General features: G+C 41.0%; 2 protein-coding genes across 2 annotated transcripts in view; both read right to left on the reverse strand.

Annotated features, from left to right (window-relative positions):
* Positions 1-3,293, reverse strand: part of anos1a (anosmin 1a) — a 74,304-nt gene extending 71,011 nt beyond the window's left edge. Inside the window, 1 exon segment of the mRNA XM_072379409.1 lies at positions 3,093-3,293. Coding sequence (XP_072235510.1) covers positions 3,093-3,293 — 201 coding nt within the window.
* A 13,108-nt stretch (positions 3,294-16,401) lies between these two features.
* LOC140294349 (lymphocyte antigen 6D-like) lies at positions 16,402-20,134 on the reverse strand. Its single transcript, XM_072379585.1, has 4 exons — positions 20,036-20,134; positions 19,409-19,507; positions 17,305-17,427; positions 16,402-16,801 (listed from the first exon to the last, which is right to left on the reverse strand). Exons 2-4 carry the CDS (start codon positions 19,455-19,457, stop codon positions 16,701-16,703), a joined length of 273 nt encoding a protein of 90 aa, XP_072235686.1. The 5' UTR covers positions 19,458-19,507; positions 20,036-20,134; the 3' UTR covers positions 16,402-16,700.
* Between the last annotated feature and the right edge of the window lie 2,154 nt (positions 20,135-22,288).

Here is a 22,288-nt window from a genome sequence, read left to right on the forward strand (position 1 = left end):
TTATTCCTGGTCTTTCCTGGTTCCTGGTTTTGTTTGTGCTCAAGATGAGGTGTTAGTTGCCACAGAGGGGTCAATCAGTTCCCTGAACTCAGCCTCTCATCCATCACTGATACACCCAACAGCTGCTGAGTAATTTGAGTTTCTGGAGATGAGAGGACTCTGAGTTGTAATGGAAGTCTGAGGTGTACAGAGTGAAGAGATACAGTTCCCTGTGGTGCTGACGCACAACCCGTCAGTCTCATAAAACTGTGATCTGTTTGTCAGCTGGTTAACAATGATACGATTTAACATTAGCTAGTTGTTGTGGAAAATATTCCATCTATTAACCATTGCACCACCACAAAATAGCACTGGCCTCCCTTGGCTATTACAAGGGACTTTGGGAAGTTTCCACTCAGTCACCATCAGAGCAAAGCCTCCATGAGACCCTGAAAGAGATTAGCTAGAAGATTACTTAATCTTAGATTACTTATGTTAAATTTAGTTGCAACATTCAATTTCAAATAAAAAGGCAATGATTGCATGCTTAAAATGTACTATATGATGAATAGATATTGCTGCTCTTTAGACCAGCCCACTCTGTGTTCACGCATTCAGAAGCACATTCACCCCAGAGAGGGCTCCAGCTCCATAGCTTTCAGTTAGGGCAGGTACCACTTTTGGAGTATGCATCGCCATCTTGTGAATAAATAAAATAGATGCGTTGGGTTTTAGGAAAATTGTATGTATCAGCATATTACTATAACAACATATGACTGCCTCCTGTGCAAGCCAGTAGTTAAACTTTGGTTAGATACAGGAGACTTGTGAGTCATTCAGTGCAGAGCATTGCTCTACAATTTCTCCCTTTTTGAGTAGCCACAGCAATTGAAAACTTCCCAGCCAGCTGGATTTTATTCAGTTAAATTCTGCATGCACCACTACATGAACTGTGCTGCATCAATAACAATCTCTCAAAAGTACAATTTCTAATCAGAATCTGTACTCTGATAGAAACAGATAGAAAATTAATTTAGTGCAAATTGAATACAATTATTGAAACGTGAATTAGTGTAGGCCTAAACGAAGTTATTACCATCCAGCTCAGTCTCACAGAAAAACATAAAATAGTCTCCAAACAGAACTTTTTGTTCCTGTTGAGCTGTATTTCATTGTTTTCTGACATCAAGTGTGCCTTTAAAAGTTATATGTTTCAGTGAGACATGTTCATGTATCAAACACGTTTGTGTCTCGCCGAGGGGTCAAAAATCAGCAGGAAGGATATTTCAATGCAATACATCATTACATCATCCATTTTAAATCAAGCAAAGACGCTATTCTAATGTGAACTAGCAGTTTATCTTAAGTAGTTTGCACTGTGCAGAACATCAACGAAACAGTGACTGAATCCAAAAACTACTTTTCATTGTAAAGTTATCTTAAACAGCTCAGGCTCAACAGAACTAGTTTTACAACCAGGCAGTTTAACATCAGTTTGTATCAGTTAGTATCACTGATCACGGCAACCAAAAGTGACAACCGTCGGCATCATCGTGTTGCAAACGAAAACATCATTAGAAGCTAAATGGTAGCTGTTCTGTACAATTTTCTAGCCTTATTTTGAGAAAATTCATCCATCCATTTTCTATACCTGCTTAATCTGTCAGTCGGATTGCGGGGGGGCTTGAGCCTATCCCAGCTGTCATCAGGCGAGAGGCGGGGTATTTTGAGAAAATGCTAGGTATTTTTCAAATGGAACCAATAAAGTAAGTATTTGGCTGAACTCAGTTCCATGCCCCAACCACAAAGCAATCAAAGAGCCACGATCTGTGTGTCGCAGGAGGAGACGACAGCCAGAGGCAGTAATCGTTGCTTTAATAATATAATCAAAGGCAGAAATAACAAACTACATTTAAAACTCAAACAGAAATCAAGGAAGGACGAACAGAGAAACCACAAGGTTTCAGATCAATGCATCATCAGCAGGCTTGTGCAGAACTTAACAATCTTTTGAAGAGATCCATTTCATCTGAATCAGGTGTGTTGAAGCAGGGAAACATCTAAAACCTGCAGGACACACTCCCTGAAGACCAACTTTGGACATCCCCGTCTTAAATGCTGGATATTGGCTCAAGAATTTTTGAAGAATGATTTTCAGTGTGTGAGGTACATTTTAGTAAGCTTAATGCCAAATACAGAAGGAGTTAAAGTGGTTTGCTTTTTGGTTTATTGAAGATGAATACATGCAGTCACAAAGACGGAACCACAGCAGCCGATGCATGATTTGGTCTGATGCATCTGCTTTGTGGACTGGACCATTGCTTGGTGAAATTATTATTGGTAACAGTGTGGATGTGGAGGACTCTGTATTAACAATCTAATGTGTCTAACAAGCTGTCAGTGAGTTTTATCTAGGCTCTTTGTCTGCTTTTTACAGAATCTGGCTGACTATCACCAAAGTTATCAAGTCCACGTATTAATATTATTGCTCCTGTTATCATGATAAATACCCCTATTTCTTAACAAGAAAGGACTCAAAGAGGTGTTTTCATTTTGTGATAATATACTTCAGATCATTGGAGAACCGTGATTTAATTTGAGCCTGTGGGTGTATTTGTACCTCACATAAACATACATTACTGTCTTATTATTATTCATGAACCAATCATGAGAAGCCCACCTAAATCCCACCATAATACTGCTGTTTTGTATATTTAAAGGGGACTTTAGACCTCAAATTTTATTTTCCAAATCCTTAAACATATTACTGTAAGTTTTATTCAAAGTCAAGTATGATAATCAAATTATTCAGATCTCACCTGAAAAGCTCCCATCACATCATATCTGCTTTTCATACGCTGACAGAAACCAGACATCACGCCGTAACTGTAACATAATTACTGATGACCTGTATTCTGCTATTTTGACCTTTTTTTAAAAAGGAGGCTTGAAACTCTTTTCGCAAATAAATTGAAACCAATATTTTCGCTTCGTGTTTAAACATACTTTTATGGAAAGCAGGACAAGTTTAGTTTAAAAATTCAAACTCCTGATTGAGTAAGTTAGTTTCCGTGCTACTGGAAGCTGTTCCGGTGATTGTGAGGTGTCCGTACCTGAGGAGGTGTGGAGAGCGCCTCCACACTGTGCAAGCTGAGGCACCGCGACGCAGACCTCGCCCTGGAAACACCTTCCGACCAAGACTCATCATCATCATCAGCGTCAGTGATCTGTCTTCTGGTGCAGACACCGGTGCTATAGAGGAAAATCATCCACAGGGACAAGCACGTCAAAACATCGATGCCTGTGATCAGCATCTTTCTTCCTGTGATGAGGGGAAAGACTGCTGTGATACCAGGAGATGCTGTGGAGAGTAAACTGTTGGAAGTGACGCCAAACTGAACAGCCACAACCTGAGGAGGAGCTGCAAGGCAGAAGCTGCCGGGCTGTATATACAGATATATGTTACTGACGAAATATTTTCATGTGCTGAAATAAAATAATCAATTAAACAAAGAAAATAACATTTCCGATGATAATCCAATTTAATCCAATTAGCCTAAATCATTATATGTACTCGTATAATATGTATATATATATTTAACATAGGGGCTGCACGGTGTGGTGGTTCGCACCGTCACCTCACAGCAAGAGGGTTCCAGGTTCGATCATGCATGTCAGGTTAATTGATGACTCTAAATTGTCCTTAGGAGTGAGTGTGAGTGTGCATGGTTGTTTGTCTCGTTTGTCTCTATGTGGTCCCTGTGATGGATGGACCTGTTCAGGGTGTACCCCGCCTTTCGCCCGATGACTGCTGGGATTGGCTCCAACCTGATTAACGGACTGTCGGTATAGAAAATGGATGGATATTTAACATATATATGAAGAATAGCTTAGCTAATAAAACCAACAAATTGCATTTAATCTCATTTAGTGAGAGATTTTTTTGTAATATTTTAAAGATCAAGAGAGTAAAAATGTCAAATTCCCCGACATGAAGTTGGGTCAATAAAATGGTTTCCAAACCTCCAACAATATGGCCATGAGTAAAAACTGTAATTTAGTTTACAGATGTCAAGAGAACAACATCCGCTGGCCGTACAAAGTCTACGACAAGGACGAGCAAACTGATCATTTCATAGCAGTCTCAGTGGCCCAGTCCAAGCATATTTCTTACATGCAGGCAATCTGGTTGACCCACTGGTTTTGTTTTGTCTTCTTCCCGGTAATCATATGTCGCAATCTCAGACTCAGCTACAATTCTTTTGTGAATAATATTGTCCAGTGCTGGAGCTTGTGGTGGGCCTGGAGCTGAAGATGAGGGATCAGTGGCTGTAAAGTCTGCATCATCTGTTGAGTCTCCAAGAGATGGGATGGCTACCCATTCAACCAGCTGTCCTGGTCAGAGGCAGTTCATAATGGCATGTGTAGCCACACATCAGCCACACTTGAAACTGAAACTTGAAACCTTGAAACATGTTTGATAAAATGCCTGCTCACTCATCTGAGGCTGCCATAACTCTACCAGCATCAGAGTTGGCTACATATTGAGATTGATGGTAGACCTTCCTGGTTCAGGTTCTGCCTGAGAGTTTTTCCTGTTAAAAAGGAGTTTTTCTTTCCACCATTGCCTCATGCACACTCAGGACAGGGGTTTGAATCGAAATTTCAGTGCAATCTGTTGGTTTCCTGAGCTTGGCAACGTTTTTAAACTGCCTTTGTATGGGTTAGGGTTAGGGTTTCTAGCAGGTTTTTTGGGTATCAGGCTCATAAGCATACTATCACTCCTTTTCCATCAACTGTCACGGTTTATGTTCTGTTACATGTCTTGACTCGTCATTTCCTGTTTTATTTTGAAAAATCACTGACCTTCTCCTCTCGTTTCAGGTATCTTGCCCTTCCTCCCGTGTCAAGCGTCTGATTGTCTTCCCTGATTCCAAAGTGTTTCCACCTGTTCCCCTTGGTCCCTCGTGTGTTTAAATAGTCTGCGTTGCCCTTGTCTTGTGCCAGTATGATGTCTCTCCACATGAGCATCATTACCAGCCCTTTTGTCTCAAGCCTTGAACCATAGTTCCACAAGCCTGTACTGTACTGTATAAGGCATGCTGTAAGAGTGTGTGTGAATGTGTCTTGCAGTGTAAAAGCACTACACTGTAAAAAGGAAAACTTAAAATTGTTGGTCTCATTATGATTTCTGTGTAAGCTGAATATAAGACATTAAGTATCCATGTTAACTTTGCAATGTAATTTAATCTAAACAACAATGTTGAGTTTTAGTTCCAGAGTTGGGCTCACTGTAAATATCTTTGTTAGCAAGACACACAAGCTTAAGCAACACTCGGTTTGAGGCCTGGCCAACAACAGTAGACTTGGGCATTTCGACACTTTGGAAAAAACGGGGTTTCTAACGAAATTTTCAGGGGTTTCACCTAGAAGTCACCTCCATGTTCGATCAGCTTTCTCTGATGGTGAGTATTTCTGCAAATAAACTGTTTAAGTTACTCTGTATTGTTGTTGAATTAAACCTAAATTAACCTCTCACCTATTGCCACAGACACTAGCTGGCTTGAGCATCCCAAGATAGAAGTTTGAATTAAATCTAAATTATCCTCTCAACCACTGCCGCAGACACTAGCTGGCTTGAGCATCCCAAGATACAAGTTGAGGCTGTTTGAGCTGTCTGGTGACCATTGAGCTGTGATGTTTATCTGTATCCGTGTTTCAGCCAAGGTAGCAAGGCTCTTTACACTGTATAACAGTGGATCCAGAAGAAATACAATGAGAAGACCAGCTCAAATCTATAGCCGCAGAAGCTATACACACACCATCTGTTGTTTGGCTGACCACAAGGCGAAGGTGTCCCAAGCATATCGCTTTGAGTGGACATTCTTTCTTCAGGACTTGGAGAGCAAAAAGTGACATTTTCAGGTCAGTGCTAAACTAGGCATTTACCAAAACCCAAAAAAGTTTCTACTGTCTGTGGCTCCTTGAAATTATTTGCAGTTCTACTCTGCATTTCTTTTTATAGTCATAAATATTGTTAAAAGTATAAGATATGTATAAATGTTCATATTTGACTCAAACTTAATTGATTTTCATAGTGTGAATAATAGTTATCACAGGCTTATTTACTTAGTTTTAGGTGAGTCAATATGAGTTATGATTCATTTTCTCCATGGTCCATGGTTTCCTTTATAATGGTGATTCTATGGTCATAACAGAGAAGGTGATGGAAGTGTTTCCGAAGCTCCGAGAAGGGGGAAGCTTCGAATTTTTAAAAATTGTTGGATCCACACGCAGTCGATGTCATTGATTCAGTGTCCCAGCACTGGATACTAGGCAAGGCCGTAACTACCATAGAGGACACCAAGGTCGTGTCCTCTGTATTTATTTATTTTTTGCTTAAATTGTGGTGATTTTATATTTGAAGAGCCAAGAGTAGCGCGGCTGTTTAATAAAACAGTGGCTTAGTTTGGGCATACGTGCTGCCCGTCATCAAAAACATGCACTGTCGCTATGGTAACTACCACACACATGTTGGACGTTGATCTTACTACTACCATTAGTGAGTCAATCAGTCACACCAGTCACAGGAAGAGGAGCACATAAAGCTAAACATGTAGGTGGAGAGCAGTTTAAGTGGTAGATGACTTTCAGGACAAAATGCATTTTAATGTGGAGATATTTTATTGCAGCCCAGCGTACTACTCGGATAGTAAAGAAACATGAATCAAACTTTAATTTTGGTTAACTCCGTCAGTACCGGTCGTCAATCAATTTCCACCGGTTGAGTCAACATTCATTTTGCGATTGAAATGTCAGCGACGTCTTCCATTGAAAATGAAACGTTTATTCAGTGTTGATTTCTCAACTGAACTGAAGCTAACTCTTGGGATGGGAGGGGTTGGACTCTCTTCCACTCTGCAGTTGCCCGTGGTGAGATGCGCAGATCAGGTGTGGGCGTACTTATTGCCCCCCGGCTGTGTGCCTGTACATTGGGGTTTACCCCGGTGGACGAGAGAGCAGCCTCCCTCCACCTTCGGGTGGGGGGACGGGTCCTGAATGTTGTTTGTGCCTATGCGCCAAACAGCAGTTCAGAGTACCCACCCTTTTTGGAGTCCCTGGGGGAGGCACTGGAGAATGCTCCTACCAGAGACTCCCTCGTTCTGCTGGGGGACTTCAATGCTCACGTGGGCAATGACAGTGAGACCTGGAAGGGTGTGATTGGAAGGAACAGCCCCCCCGATCTGAATCAGAGTGGTGTTATGTTGTTGGACTTCTGTGCCAGTCATGGACTGTCCATAACGAACACCATGTTCAGGCATAAGGGTGTCCATATGTGCACTTGGCACCAGGACACCCTTGGCCGCAGTTCGATTATCAACTTTGTGGTTGTATCATCGGACTTGCGGCCGTATGTCCTGGACACTCGGGTGAAGAGAGGGGCGGAGCTGTCAACTGATCACCACGTGTGGTGAGTTGGCTCTGCTGGTGGGGGAGGATGCCGATCAGACCTGGCAGGCCCTAACGTATTGTGAGGGTCTGCTGGGAACGTTTGTCGGAATCCCCCGTCAGGAGGAGCTTTAACTCTCACCTCCGGCAGAGCTTTAACCATATCCCGGGGGAGGTGGGGGACATTGAGTCCGAATGGGCCATGTTCCGTGACTCCATTGTCGAGCTGTGGCCGTAAGGTGGTCGGTGCCTGTCATGGCAGCAATCCTCGAACCCGCAGGTGGACACCAGTGGTGAGGGAAGCCGTCAAGCTGAAGAAGGAGTCCTATCGGGCCTTCTTGGCCAGTGAGACTCTGGAAGCAGCTGATGGGTACCAACAGACCAAGTGGGCTGCGGCTGCGGCTTCGGCGGTTGATGAGGCGAAAACTCGGGCCTTGGACATCGGGGACAGTGCCTCTGGATTGGCAGATCGGGGTGGTGGTCCCCCTCTTTAAAAAGGGGAACCGGAGGGTGTGTTCCAACTATAGGGGTATCACACTCCTCAGCCTCCCTGGTAAGGTCTATTCGGTGGTACTGGAGAGGAGGATCCGTCAGACAGTCGAGTCTCGGATTCAGGAGGTGCAGTGTGGTTTTCTTTCTCTGCCATGGAACAGTGGACCAGCTCTATACCCTCGGCAGGATCCTGGAGGGGGCATGGGAGTTCACCCAACCGGTCTACATGTGTTTTGTGGACTTGGAGAAAGCGTTCGACCGTGTCCCTCGGGGAGTCCTGTGGGGGGTGCTCCGGGAATATGGAGTGCCGGGCCCCTTGATAGGGGCCGTTCGGTCTCTGTATGACCGGTGTTAGAGTTTGGTCCGCATTGCCGGCAGTAAGTTGGATACATTTCCGGTGAGGGTTGGACTCCGTCAGGGCTGCCCTTTGTCACCGATTTTGTTCCTAACTTTTATGGACAGATTTCTAGGCGCAGCCAGGGCATTGAGGGTGTCCGATTTGGCGACCTCAGAATCGGGTCTCTGCTTTTTGCAGATGATGTGGTTCTGTTAGCGTCGTTAGGCCGTGACCTTCAGCTCTCACTGGAGCGATTCGCAGCCGAGTGTGAAGCGGCTGGGATGAGAATCAGCGCCTCCAAATCTGAGACTATTGTTCTCAGCCGGAAAAGGGTGGAATGCTCTCTCCGGGTCGGGAATGAGATCCTTCCCCAAGTGGAGGAGTTCAAGTATCTCGGGGTCTTGTTCACGAGTGAGGGACGTGAACGGAGCATGAGATTGAAGGACGGATCGGTGTATCGTCTGCAGTGTTGCGGGCTCTGCACCGACCCGTCCTTGTGAAGAAGGAGCTGAGCCAGAAGGCAAAGCTCTCTATTTACTGGTCAATCTACGTTCCCATCCTCACCTATGGTCACGAGTTGTAGGTAGTGATCGAAAGAACGAGATCGCGAATACAAGCGGACGAAATGGGTTTCCTCCGCAGGGTGTCTGGGCTCTCCCTTAGAGATGGGGTGAGAAGCTCAGCCATCTGGGAGGGGCTCGGAGTAGAACCGCTGCTCCTCCGCATTGAGAGGAGTCAGATGAGGTGGCTTGGGCATCTGGTTAGGACGCCCCCTGGAGAGATGTTCCGGGCACATGCCACTGGGAGGAGACCCCGGGGAAGACCTAGGACACGTTGGAGAGACTATGTCTCTCGGCTGGCCTGGGAACGCCTCGGGGTCCCCCCAGAAGAGTTGGAGGAAGTGGCCGGGGACAGGGACATCTGCGTTTCTCTGTTAAAGCTGCTGCCCCCGCGACCAGACCCCAATCATACATAGTACAATGTGCTGTGAAATTTTCTTTTTACCTGCTACCAAGAATTAAGGATAAAAATTTAAATATAAATATGTTGAATAAAAAAAACCTTGGCGCAATAATTCCACACAAAATAAGAAAATAAGAAAAATGCTTCAGTAAAAAAGTGTCGAGTGTAGGGTATTAAAATATAAGTGTAAAAATTTACAATATTAACAATATTATTGACGTTAGCATTAAGGTGCAGGTGAGTGAGATAGTCCAGTTTTTTATATTCTTCACTAAAGGGAAAACAGGATAGGGAGGAAAAGGCTGAGCCAAACCAAGCTCATCTTTGGGCCAAGCAGCAAGATGAGGAGCAGTGATAGAGGGAGAGCAGGTACTATGAAAGGAAGATGTATTTTAAAAGTCAGATGTATAATGCATGATAATTGAAGTATTGTGTAAGATTATAATAGAAATGTGTTCAAAAGCTGGTTTTCCTTAACAAGAGTGAACAGATTAGGCACTATCATCAACATGATAGTGTAATAGGGCTTGGGTATGTATTTTAAATACTGAAGGAAATATGAATACTGAAGGAAATATGAAGCATTTGTATATATTGTATATATACTGTCCCAGGACAGTTCATTCCTTTTTATTCCTAATCCATGACTTGACATGAAATTCATTCTCCAGTTTTACAATGTAACTCATTTGCAAATTATTTAGGATGAGGCTGATGTTCTCTGATAACAAACAAAACAAATAAGCCTAAAGGTCATTATGATGTTGTTTTTGTTCCTTTAAGACTCTGAAAATGGCCAGATTTAAATAACAGAATTTTAAAAATTTCCAGGGGAACATGCCCCTGAATCCACCTAGAAGTTCTGACTCATGACCTCAGTATTTTTTGGGCCCTGCGTACAGCCCTATCATAATCACAATTATTTTGATCAATATTGAAATCACAATTATTAATCACGATCTTTCATCATGTCTGGAAAAACATGTATTTTTTTTGCACCATTTATAAACAAACAATGTGCAACCATTTTTAGTGAAAAATTAAACTTTAGATTAGAATAAATGATAAATAATGCAAAATAAAAACAAAAATGCAATAAACTTCAATTTTAAAGAACTAACTGAAAATGTTATTGCAGAGTGCAATCTCAAAGTGCAACTTAATGAAGCAATTACAACTTATAGAGAAAAGGCCTAGGTCTAGAACATTAGGCCTATAGGTTTTGAAGAAACACCAGCCTGTTAACATTTTCTGGCTTCAGAAATGAGCGCAGACAACGCCACTTTAGAGAAATAATTGCGCGAGGGGATCTCGTATTTCTTGTCCAATGTTTTGACCATTTTTCTGAAGCCTTCATTGCTCACTGTATTGATTGGACAGATTTCTTTGGCCAAATAAAAATGATCGCGTCTGTAATTTCTGCACATCTTTGGGAGGTAGATGGATAGGGTACTGCCCGGTGCAGGGTTGCTGTAATGGTTGTCTGGGTTGGCGCTGGATATGGACGGGGATTGATGAAGCCTTAACCATGCTTTCGCCCCCTGGTGGTTTGTAGACTGCTGGTTGAGAACATGTGTGGTTAGAGATCCAGGCAGCAGAGCTCACATTTTGAATGTAAATATCATTGACGATCAGGTTCATTCAATTGTGGCCACCAAAATCGTGATCACGATCAAAATACGATTAATTGTGGAGCCCTACTACACAGACGATGGGTGTGTAGTGCAGTCCTAACATGAAACATACCAAAATGACGGGGAGAAAGTCAGCTAAAAGCCTCTACCAAGCATTGCCACCCAAACGAAACATAGTTCAATCCCCAAGCAATTATTTGGGCATGTAACAAAAACACGAAAACAGCTTATGTCCACTTCAGTCAGTGCGGTTACATGCGGGCAATCAGATCAGATTAATGGCTAAATTACAATAAGATTGAGTTATTCAGCTCATGTAACAAGCTTAATCCGACAAGAAATCGAATCGGATCGGGTTACTTGCGATCGAATTAAGACCCCAGGATAACTCCAATTGCGAACTTAATGTGCCTGGAGACGACAGTGTATTGGATCGAACGTTCTGCGCATGCGAGAGTTTTTCCCGCGATCGTCACCCAGAAGTCAAAGGACGATATTACTGTTGTTGTTGCCGCCGTCAGAAAGAAACAAACAACGCGATGGAGAATGCGCCGTTGTGCATCGTCTGTGCCATAACCAGCTCATCACAGATGTAGAGGGACGCAGCTTCATCTCGCTCTGCGTTCCCCATCTTTCTGAATGCCTGAGTTTGTTGTTGTTGGTGGTGAAGACATCAATAGGAAGTGGTTCTATTAGCGATAGCTGAAATGGGTACAGCGCCACCTATCGTACATTACATACATACATGACATTCATTCACCGCCATATATCCAAGGATAATTACCCTCAGATAAGGAGCATAACCCAACTGTAGCTATAATCGAGTTTCACCACTTTCACCACTTCAACCAAACCACACAAATGAGGTATGAAAGCAGAGACTCTGCTGATTACAAATATATGTGCCTCATCACTGTGCTGCGAAAACCCGGCGAGCTAGCCCCCAAAGAGTAACAAAAAAAAAATCCACAAAACGACACGTACGTCTTATCTTTGCTATTTTGTGGTCAAATATTGTATGCTTTAGTTTGAGATCAACCACAAAGGTCCTGGTTGTTTACATGAAGACAAAGGGGCTTTGAAAGTGAAGTGTGAGTCTTGGTTCGATATACTATCTTTGGGTTTACTTCATTCTAGATCGTCATTGGTATGTCAGAGGTGACTGTGGGTGATACTAATCGATTATCCTGCTTTGTATTTTTTTCATGGGTTCTGGTTAAAACATTAAACAAGTTGTCTCTGGTCAGTAATGGGCCGGCAGTGGCTGACCTTGCGGCGTAGCCTCCGGCTCCAGGGCTTTGGCTACGCTGCGTCTCTCTCAGAGAAAGTGAGGCTCCCGCTGCCCTGGTCGTACAGGAGGGGGAGGAGGAGATTGGTGGTGGTGATAGTAGGTGTGCGTGTTAGCTAACGTGTTGTGGTTAAACACTCATTCACTAAATGTTCAGAAACGTTGTCTATGAACTTTACTTGACATAATAGATAACATGTGGTGTAAATCTAGTTCTAAAGTGTTGGAAAATGATATACTACCCTGATTAATTCACCACTATTCTATGGTGGTGTGGTTTGAGCATGCAGATCTGCTTTTTGACCATTTTTATAATTACAAATCAGGTCACCAGAGTTAAAGTGTTTGAAGTATCAATATGCTTTCTTCAAGCCCACCGTCCAATTTGTTCAAATATGCTTTACCTATTTTTTTCTGTCAGTGTTTATGATTTATTGTCCTTGCTTTTCTTTTTTTGAACACTTATTTATGGAAATTTTCAGATTAAATTATATCAAATAAGAGACAAGGAGACAATGACCCATTTCACATTATACAGTTACAATTAAACATCTGCATGCATATTAGGGGCGTTCAAACATATTCCGTACTATTTCTCTACTTTTCACGTCCAGGTTTGTGCCCAGTACATCAGCTCTCTAACCAGAGACCCTAAGCCCACCCATTGATGATTTCACCCGTCCCAATCCAGCTATGTTTTAACCATCACCCTCAACAATCAACAAGTAACCCCAAATGGCAGAAAGTTTTCCGCTGCATGGATGGCACACTTCGAAAGTGGCTTTCATACAGTCAAGGACGCCACGCACTGTTTTGCTTCGTTTGCATGGCATTTGCCAAGTCCACTGACAATCCTTCTCCAGTATCCTTCTAAAGAGCAAGTGAGCAACATACTGTGTAGTCATCACTTATTTTATTCAATGCTCCAGAATATCAAGGGATATCATTCAGTATAGTAGTGTTATTAAGGGCTTGTGCGATTATATGTACAGTACATCAACAGACCGAGTTGGCACAGTATCTGCACGCGGGTTGTGGTGGGCCAGTCTAGACCAAAAAGTCCAGGGCCGAATTTTTGTCCCAGTCCAGGCCTGATTTTGGGTCATATATGCAGTGCAAGTTCTGTACATTTGTTGAGTCCAATCAAGATGTTCTTTTGAGACACCGCTGGCACACTGGCCCTGTGTCCATATTGACTGTGCGTCTAACCTCAAAACAGCTGGTGCACTCAGATCACACCTTTCCAGATCACACAGCAGGACTGTGAAATGGCAAGAGAAGTCACATATGTAGTGAACGTAAGTTTTTGGTTCATCTTGGACATCATCTAAGAAATCAAGACTGTGCATTGTCCTTTTCAAATGTGTGACTTTGAAACAAACAATTCAAACTGATTTCAACAACTCAACAGCAATTATTTACAGTAATGTTTTAATTTGAAATAAATGTTTTTATACTGAATTGTGATTCTGCTTTTGTGTTCAACAGATCTGTTGATCTGAGTTCTACCGTGTCACCACCAAGGAGCTACTAGGGACCTTCAGGTCAGCCTCAGATGAGTCCTCTACTCGCCTGCTGAAGTTATACCGTGCCAAGACAGGTGCCATTGGTCAAGAAATGGAAAAACTCCTTGACAAGCTTGATCACCAGATGGACTGATCACTTGAGATACATTTAAATGTTTATTATTGGAATGTACATGTCTGTGGCTCAGTCTCTAATTGTTGCTCTAAGGAGGCAGCACCACTTATGTAATAACACAGTGTTGGTCACTTCTCTGACAAGTAGTTTTTTTTTGGTGGGGGGGTTCAGACATCTGACATTGGACTACACAGAAGGAACACATCCCTGCAAGGTCTACCCTTGTTTCTTTGTGAGGATTCAGAGAAGCTCCTCAGGACATGCTTGGTGAGTACAGTAGGAGGCTCAACATTTTTAGATTTATGGGAAGGAATTGGTTCCTAATTTTTCATTTTCGGTTATCTCTAAATTTGGCACCACCCTCAGGTTTTTATCAGGAAACTGATGACAGTCTGACAAAAGGACTCAAGAGTGGTATCCTCACTGCCCTTGAAGATGATGGTGCCCCTACCTTGCTGTCCAGAGTCCAGATTATTGCTGTTGTGTTGGAAGAGGACATTGTCCTCACAGATCTCCCAGACCTCCCCAAAGCATTCGCCTTGCTATTTGGCCTGTCCTATGTAAGTTAGTATGTAAGTCAGCTAAAGCCTGACTAAAAAAGGCCATGCTAATTCTTAAAGCGATATTCAACATTTTTTCCTTGTAATTAGCCTTTCAATCGAGATCCAGACAAGAGGATAAATAATAGTTTAGACTGTGTGCATTATCAAGGAACAAACGTACGGTAGTAAACAGGACTGACTCTGCTTGGTCATCAGATAAACTTTCCAAGAGGGCAATAACACTTGGAAGTTATTATTGTTATGGAGCTACTTGTTCTGCACTTGGGTTTGCTGCATTAAGACAGTGATTCTCTGTTGCTGAAGAGCCGTGATACATGTTGCTTGTTCTACGGCTGTCTAGCATTCAGAAATGTTAAATGGAATTGTTTCCAATTATCACTTTCAATAAAGTATTAAGTGAACTTTAAACTTGTTTTATATTCTGTGAAATGCAAGTTTAAATGTTATTAACCTTAACTTGAAATATTAACTTAACAACCCTAACGTACTCTAACTAAAGTTTTACTAATGGATAAAAGTTATTATCTGAACATCTATCTATTATCTAAAAGATTATTAGTTGACCAAACTGCTTGAAAACATTTTAAGTTGGCACAACTCTAACTTTCAAGTTTGTCTATAAAAAAAATAAAATAAAAATAAAATAATAATAATAATAATAATAATAATAATAATAATAATAATAATAATAATAATAATAATAATAATAATAATAATAATAATAATAATATGAGTTGGTGAAACTTTTTTTTTAAACTCAACATTTTTTGTTGGACTCAAAACACAAAAATCTGTTGCAGCCAGTTACCTAGAATTTTTGAGTTTTCATAGCTCTTTATTTTTTATAGTGTATTCAAGTAAAATATTGTCCATTTACTACCAAACTAATTTGGATAAATGTGTCCTAGGCCACCTATAAAACTTTTTTTGTTGGGATCTGAAGGTATCTTCACTCTTTGAATCATAAAAGGGTCGATGCGTGTTTGTTTTATTTCTACCTGTGGAAACTGTATCTCATGCTGCCAGTCGTCTTCTGCAGGTCATGTTAGAGAGCAGGGATAAACCACTAATATAGTTATTCAGGTTGAAGGCCTTCAAACTCTCAGTAATCCATATGAATTGATTTTGTAATAAATTCTACTAAAGTTTATGAAGACTTTCAGGATGTAGAATTATTCAGAATATTCTAAGAAATATTCCTTCACTGCTACAAGGTAGCAACTGCTGTATGCTGAAGTAAATCCTTTGTTTCAACATTAGAGATTACTGTGCAAAGTTGATTATCTTATTAAATGGAAATCTAAAATCTTTAGTTAAACACAAGTATATTAACTGTCAATAAGTAGGCAGTTTAATATTGCTAGAATATATTTACTTGAAATATTGATTAAGGTTTATCAAAAAGGGTCTTTCCCCACGGAGCCTTTTATGTTTTACTAATCTCTCAATGATTCAAGGGAAAGTCTGATGTGATTTAACTTGGATAGAAATAATCTAGACATAAATCCTGCAAATTCCCTTATTCAATTAAATTCTAAAAACTGCTTAAAGTGGCACTTGATAAAGTGATGCTTACAGCCAACTCATCTTAAGATTAGTCACATACAAATGTGGCCATTCGAGCTAGCCTGTTTACCCAGTTTCCCCTGAGATTCCAGCAATAAGGGGGCGAAAAGGGCTCATGAAGTCATTGAAAATGAAAAATTACATTAACTATCATTGGAAGCATGTGAAATAATGTCAGTACACAAGTCAGTTAAACACCCTCTGCAACACTGGTCTTATCACTCTGACTCACCATAGAATTTTAATGGTGAGACGTTAATCTGGACAGATTAATGTGCAATAACCTTGGATGCTTAATGGTCTCAGCTCAAAGAAAAAAAACATATATCTTTCTTTAAATTGATAAATGTGTTGTTTTTGCATGCGTTCCCCTCAGTAGGGAATCCGATAATTAATCCTGTGGTGAAACAACCATACCTTAAAAAAAGATAAGCTTCACCATTTCTTTTCATAATAGAAAGATGAAAGACATCAAACCCCAAACAAAAGGATTTCTAAATGTTATTCACTTTAATGATTTGTCTTTTATAAAACACCCAGAAGCAGCAGTGGCCAGAGCAGATGTTCATTGTTGTCAAAAGTGATCTGCTGCCATCCGGTGTTCTTCGGCAGGACTGACCCTGACAGCTTTCACTTTGGCTACAAGGAACAGACTGCAATGCACAACACTCCTCTTCATAACTTCATTCAAACAAATCACTCGAAGGGGGACAGCAACAAGAAGCCAACAGAGAGCCCTAGATGCCAGTGATCAGAGACTACGTGGCTCCAGGCTGTGGTGAAGAGGCTCAGTTGCAGAGGTCAGTGCTGCAGCATTGGGCGAAGGCACCAGGTGTTCCAATATAACCCTGACACACTGCCATGTTCATGCACTGACGGAACGAACGGTCTGGAATGATAAAGTACGAAGGCATTTAATCATAATGTGGACGTGTCAGCATTGTCTACTCATCCAGCTAAACCAGCAGCCCATTAGACATCAAAGCTGGCTTTATTAAATATTTGGTGCAGATCATCAACATTTGAACAGGTTTTTCCTGCAGTAATAAATATTCCTGTTCATGCTCATAATTCTGTGCAGCTGGTCAATCTTTGTTTTCAGCAAAACGTTACTCTGAGGCTGGTTACTGTTCAGTAATGAAGTGGACATTTTTCCACAGTTGCACTATTGAAAAAATAAACTGAACATAATGCAGTTTACTTCAACTACATTTTGTAACTGACTAAAGAGAATCTACACATGAATGATGTAGCCAAGGCTGTCATTCATTTTGTGGGAACTTGCAAATACAACTTTGTTCCCTTTACTTACACTAGATTCCCTTTTTCAATGAACATGAACCCATATGCACAGGTCTAATTACTAATCAAGTCCACTGAAGGAGGACTTACTAATTGGACCTTGCAATATCACAGCAGCACACGCGTTAGCTGATCCCGTACAGGTCTGAATGCTGGTGGGGACGCAGAGGTTAGCATCGTTTGAGAAACAGAAGTTACATCTCAGCGCCTCTCCTGGAAACAACACAACACACAAGAGAGAACAAAGTTAAGGAAGAACAAATACAACTAGAATGGCCGTTCCTGCCAAACAGCAGCGGGAATCGTGATGATGAATGAAGTTTAAAAGGCTTTATGTTGGTGAAAAAAGCTGTTTTAAATTCAGTAACCAAATATTACTCATCAGAATGAATGCATACAGCAGAAGGTCCAAGCAACACCTGAGGAGCTATTTGCTCGATCAGCTGAGTTACACAGCAGCTCTGAAAAGGGATTCCCTTTGAAGATGTTCTCCAATTTTTTTACTATTTCACATAAAGGAAAATCAGCAAGCATCTAGGACATGTTACAGTGAAAGTCTGTAATATGTGAACATCAACAATAACTCACTCATGTAGTTGTATGTCAACATGATTCCCATCATGCCTTGCTTCTAAGGCACTAAATCTACAGGTACACTCATCTAAAAGTCTCCACCCACACATCCAACCATTTGAATGTTTTACAGAAAATAGAAAAATGTTTTAACAGTACTTTTCAAAATAAAATTGTTGGTGAAATAGCTTTTTCAACACGTAGAAGAGGCTCACAGGCGGGATTTAAACCACAGCCTCCAGCAATCTAAGACAACAAACTAATTTTTGTAAACTAAGCTTCTGTGTTGTAGCTGTGTTAAACACTTACTTATGGTGCAAGAAATCTCCACCATCATCCAATCATTTTAAAGAAAACTTTTTTTGTTCATTTGTTTCTGCTTTTAAAACTTTAATGTATTCTAATAATTGATCAATTTAAATTAAGTACTAAATATCTTTTTATTATACGATTTTTATTCTACAGACATGTAGAAAGCAGTAAAATGATTGGGCATTTTAACTTGCCATACCGTTGTTATTAACTTAACATAAAGTTTTGTTGCATTCTTTCACTGCTTCACAATGGTACAAAAAGCTTTACAATGTAAACACTTTCTAATTGTATCCCTTAAGTCCTGCATGTAATCCAAGTCCTTGCCTCAACAATCTTGATTAAAAAAGCACTTCTGCAGAATGCTGAATAACGATTCGTTTGAGTCAGCTGTGCTCAACCAGGGTGGAATGGACTAAGTGTATGTGGTTGCAGTCAGTTAGAAAAGCATATAGCAGTAAGGTCGAAGTGGGAAATCACACAGCAGACACTAACAGAGGCTCTTGTTTGTTCATATCAAATCTGGGATCAATAATGATGATTCTGCCTGGGTTATAACACAAAAGTCCCTAGCTCAGGGTGCAAGCATTCTCTGCCCACAAATCAAATGTCCAATCATTTTACAGTGATACATTTCTGAAAAAGTTTTGCTAACACCAAAAGTCATGGTACTCATCTCCTGTCCCTACTGTCAGACTCTTCACTGCCCCGTGGACCAGCCCTCCAGGAGTGGTGAGACAACTCGTGTCTGGAGCTGAACGTCAGTAAAACCAAAGAGATGGTGGTGACCTTTTCCAACAAGCAGAGGGAGCTTGCTGCAGTAGTCACCTCCACTATTCACGGTGAGCCAGTGGAGCAGGTTCAGGAATACAAATATCTGGGCTCCACCTTTGACCTTTGACAGGAGATCCTCAGGAAAAGCCAGCAGAGACAGTAGCTCCTAAGGAAGCTGAGTTCCTTCGGAGTAAGACAGGACATTCTCAGGACGTTCTATTACTCCTTCATGGCAAGCATCATCACCTTCACAATCACCAGCTGGTTTCACTCAATCAGCCTTAAGGACAGAAACTGTTTGCTCCAAAATAATTGGTTCACCTCTCAGATCTCTGCTGACTGTCTATGAAACATTAACCAACACAACAGCTCCGCCTGCAGGAGGATCTGAATAATAACGAGTAATCTGTGAAAAGGGCTTGTGTGGTGCAATCTGTTTCATTACAGGATTTGTACGGCACACTTCTTGCAGAGAATACTGACACAGACGATGTGGACTTGAAACATTCGTCATGCGTACAGCTTGAACATATACCTTGGTGCAGAGTCAGCAAGAGAAGGACGACACAGACTGCAGATTTCATTTTGTCGATCTGAGCAAACGAGCAGGCTGAGGTCCAGAGCTGAGATCCAGCTGTGAAAAATACAGGAATTACAGTTCCTGCTAAATCATGGCAAAGTTTGACGGATTTTGTTAATATTGTTACTCATGTCCTCAACATTACAGCCTGGTTGATACTTGATTTCAAACAGATATTACCCAATTTATGCTATATTAAATAAAGTAATCTTGTCTGTTGTTCCTACTCTTTCTAAAATACTCTAATCCTACATTACATTAGCTGTACACAGCTGAATACTGATGGACTGGAGCAGGTATTAACTGCATCGATACGCAGTCCAGAGAAGGATCTCCTCCACACATTACAGCAGCAAAGGCCACACTGTTATCAGAACATTACAAATGCATCATCCACCGAGGCTTTTGGTTGTAACTGTTATTACATGCTAATTCTAACCATGTAAATTATGAAACACAATCAGAAAACTAGTCCTGATTTTGGAAAAAAAAACTGTAAACCTGCTTAAGAAGACTAAATCAAACAAATTAACAACATATTTCATAAAATCCCAAAATTTGCTGCCACGGCCAGTCTTCTACCTGTAAAGGAAAACGATGAGTTGTTCCTTTGTGCTCAGATGCTCAGTTTGAAACTTGTTTACAGGAGAGAAGTGTTGGCTTTACAGTCTGTTCTCTTTTTATTACTGTGCACCAGCCACAAAAGCCCACCCATTGTGTGCACTGACAGACTGTGACTGGTCAGCACTGATTGCTACAAAATGGAATTACCAGTTGTTCTTAAAAAAAGGAACATGCACAGAATCGCCCTCCATAGTCAAGCAGTACGTGACTGAGGATTTCTTTTGTTATGCAATAAAATGACAAAGAACGGCCTTTCAACATACAATAGGAAGTTGCTTTCAAGCTTGTTCCTTTTTTACTGGATGTTTTTCTCCCCTACAGAAACTTTCAAGTGGGGTGGGGGTCATACTGATGCTCAGGCTGGTTATGGAACAGAATTATGAATTACAATTATGACATTGCAACCAGTTCTTACACTAATAAGAAAAGTATAATAACTTACATACGGGGGGAATAATGAATATTTCCTCATAACTAAAAAACAGTAAAACAACCTGCTCTCAAACAAAAACATGAGAGATGATAATGACTGTGCTCACAGCTCCGTGTCCAGGTCGGAATGATGAAGTATTGAGAATGAAGGCATGTATATTGCCACTGTGAAATAGGTTATGCTACATGTTTAAGTGTCTGGAATCACAAGTGATGAAGCACACTACAGTGTGATGTGATAAGATATAAGGATTTATAAGAATCTAAATAAGCCTTATATAACCTGGTGTTTTGGGCACCACCTTCAATCGAAGGAAAAGACAGAATCTTATGATTCTGGTATGTTAAAATTAATATTACAGTCTTATGCGCTACTGTGAAATTCTCCTTTGGTTGGACTTACAAATACGTAAAGAAAACATAACAACACAACCGGTTGATTTTATAAATATATATGAACCATTTATTAAAACGATATGACCAAAGACATGAACCTTAAGACAACAGCAGAAATGCTTTGAATATGGATGATTATATATGAAACATTTAGTGAATTGAAAAGGACTAAGGGAAGGGAATGGAGGGATACCGGAAATATTCAAATAGTCTAGGTTTGTTACTATTTGAATTTAAAGGCTAACAGCTTGGATTAATTCATCATTTTCTCTCGACACCCACCATACCGTCTGAAAGGTAAGTACAGGGCAGATCTGACACCTTCGTCCTGTTTAGTCAGCTCCAAAGAACAGGTGATCGCCAGCGGGTCCAAGTGGTTTCTCTTGGCTCGTGTCTCACGGCCTTCCTTAGTCGTGGGTGACTTTCAAGTTGTCTGAGGCAAGTCGCTGCTTCTTCACAGGAGCTTCTTGGTGCAAGGAGACGGAACTCGCTGGTATAGAGGACTTCACTGCAAAGAATGACGAAATGTCGGAGTTGGTTTGGTTGCTGACCAACTCTGATGAGCTGAACTTAGATTCACCAGATACTAACAAAAAGGTTGACAAGCTTAACGCTGGCTCTCTCGGTGAGAAAAACTATGTGATGACGCGTGCAGCAGCAGAGGAAAAGCGTGCGACGTAAAACAGCCATGGAGACAGATGAGATGGACGAACGATCATGTTTCTTTCTTTGATCAGATCTTTTTCTTCCTTTTCATCCTCCTCTACTGCCATCTTTCTGATTACTTAATTTTCTCTCTTGTTCTCTGTTCTTCTTCTGCTCATCCTTGCTCTGACCTCTGTTCCTGGTCATTTCAATCTTTTTTTTTTACTTTGGATCGCGGGTTCCTGAGTTTGACTTGTGGAGGCGGGCATGACGTAGGTTTACGTTACACTTTCAGCCAACGGTATGCCTGAAACGGTTGTGACGTCTGTCTGGGCGTGTTTTGTAAGACGATCTAATTCTGGCGTTAAGAGTTTGGATAAACAAAGACACTTGTTTTCTCCATTCCTCCGTTTCATAAAACATTTGAGAGGATTCTAAAACACCATAACTTCTTACGATATGAAGGTTAAAGATATAACAAAGACTTATGATATAAAGAGATCAAATAACAACATAACCTAACGTAGGTAATGATTATGAGTCTCAAAATTCAGATGGATATCTGTAAAGTTATGACTTACGAATAACGAACCAAACAATGTTATTTTCCTGTGTTAAACATTGAATACAAGAAGAAACAGCGGGAAACATTGGTTAACTTTGGTTAAGTTAATTATTTCATATAAATGTCCATTTATTGTCCATTTTGGTTTTAATTATTCAATACTACGGACCACT

The sequence above is a fragment of the Leuresthes tenuis genome, unplaced genomic scaffold (assembly GCF_036924035.1).
Source record: "Leuresthes tenuis unplaced genomic scaffold, fLeuTen1.0.hap1 SCAF_1, whole genome shotgun sequence".
NCBI classification, from domain to species: Eukaryota; Metazoa; Chordata; class Actinopteri; order Atheriniformes; family Atherinopsidae; genus Leuresthes; species Leuresthes tenuis.

Excerpts from the sequence above, each read along its gene's own strand:
- LOC140294349 (XM_072379585.1), bottom strand. The coding sequence starts at position 19,457 with ATGAAATCTGCAGTCTGTGTCGTCCTTCTCTTGCTGACTCTGCACCAA. Across the intron at positions 17,428-19,408 it reads CTTGCTGACTCTGCACCAAG|GAGAGGCGCTGAGATGTAAC; the intron begins GTATATGTTCAA and ends TGTTGTTTCCAG. Across the intron at positions 16,802-17,304 it reads GATATTGCAAGGTCCAATTA|ACCGTTCGTTCCGTCAGTGC; the intron begins GTAAGTCCTCCT and ends TTATCATTCCAG.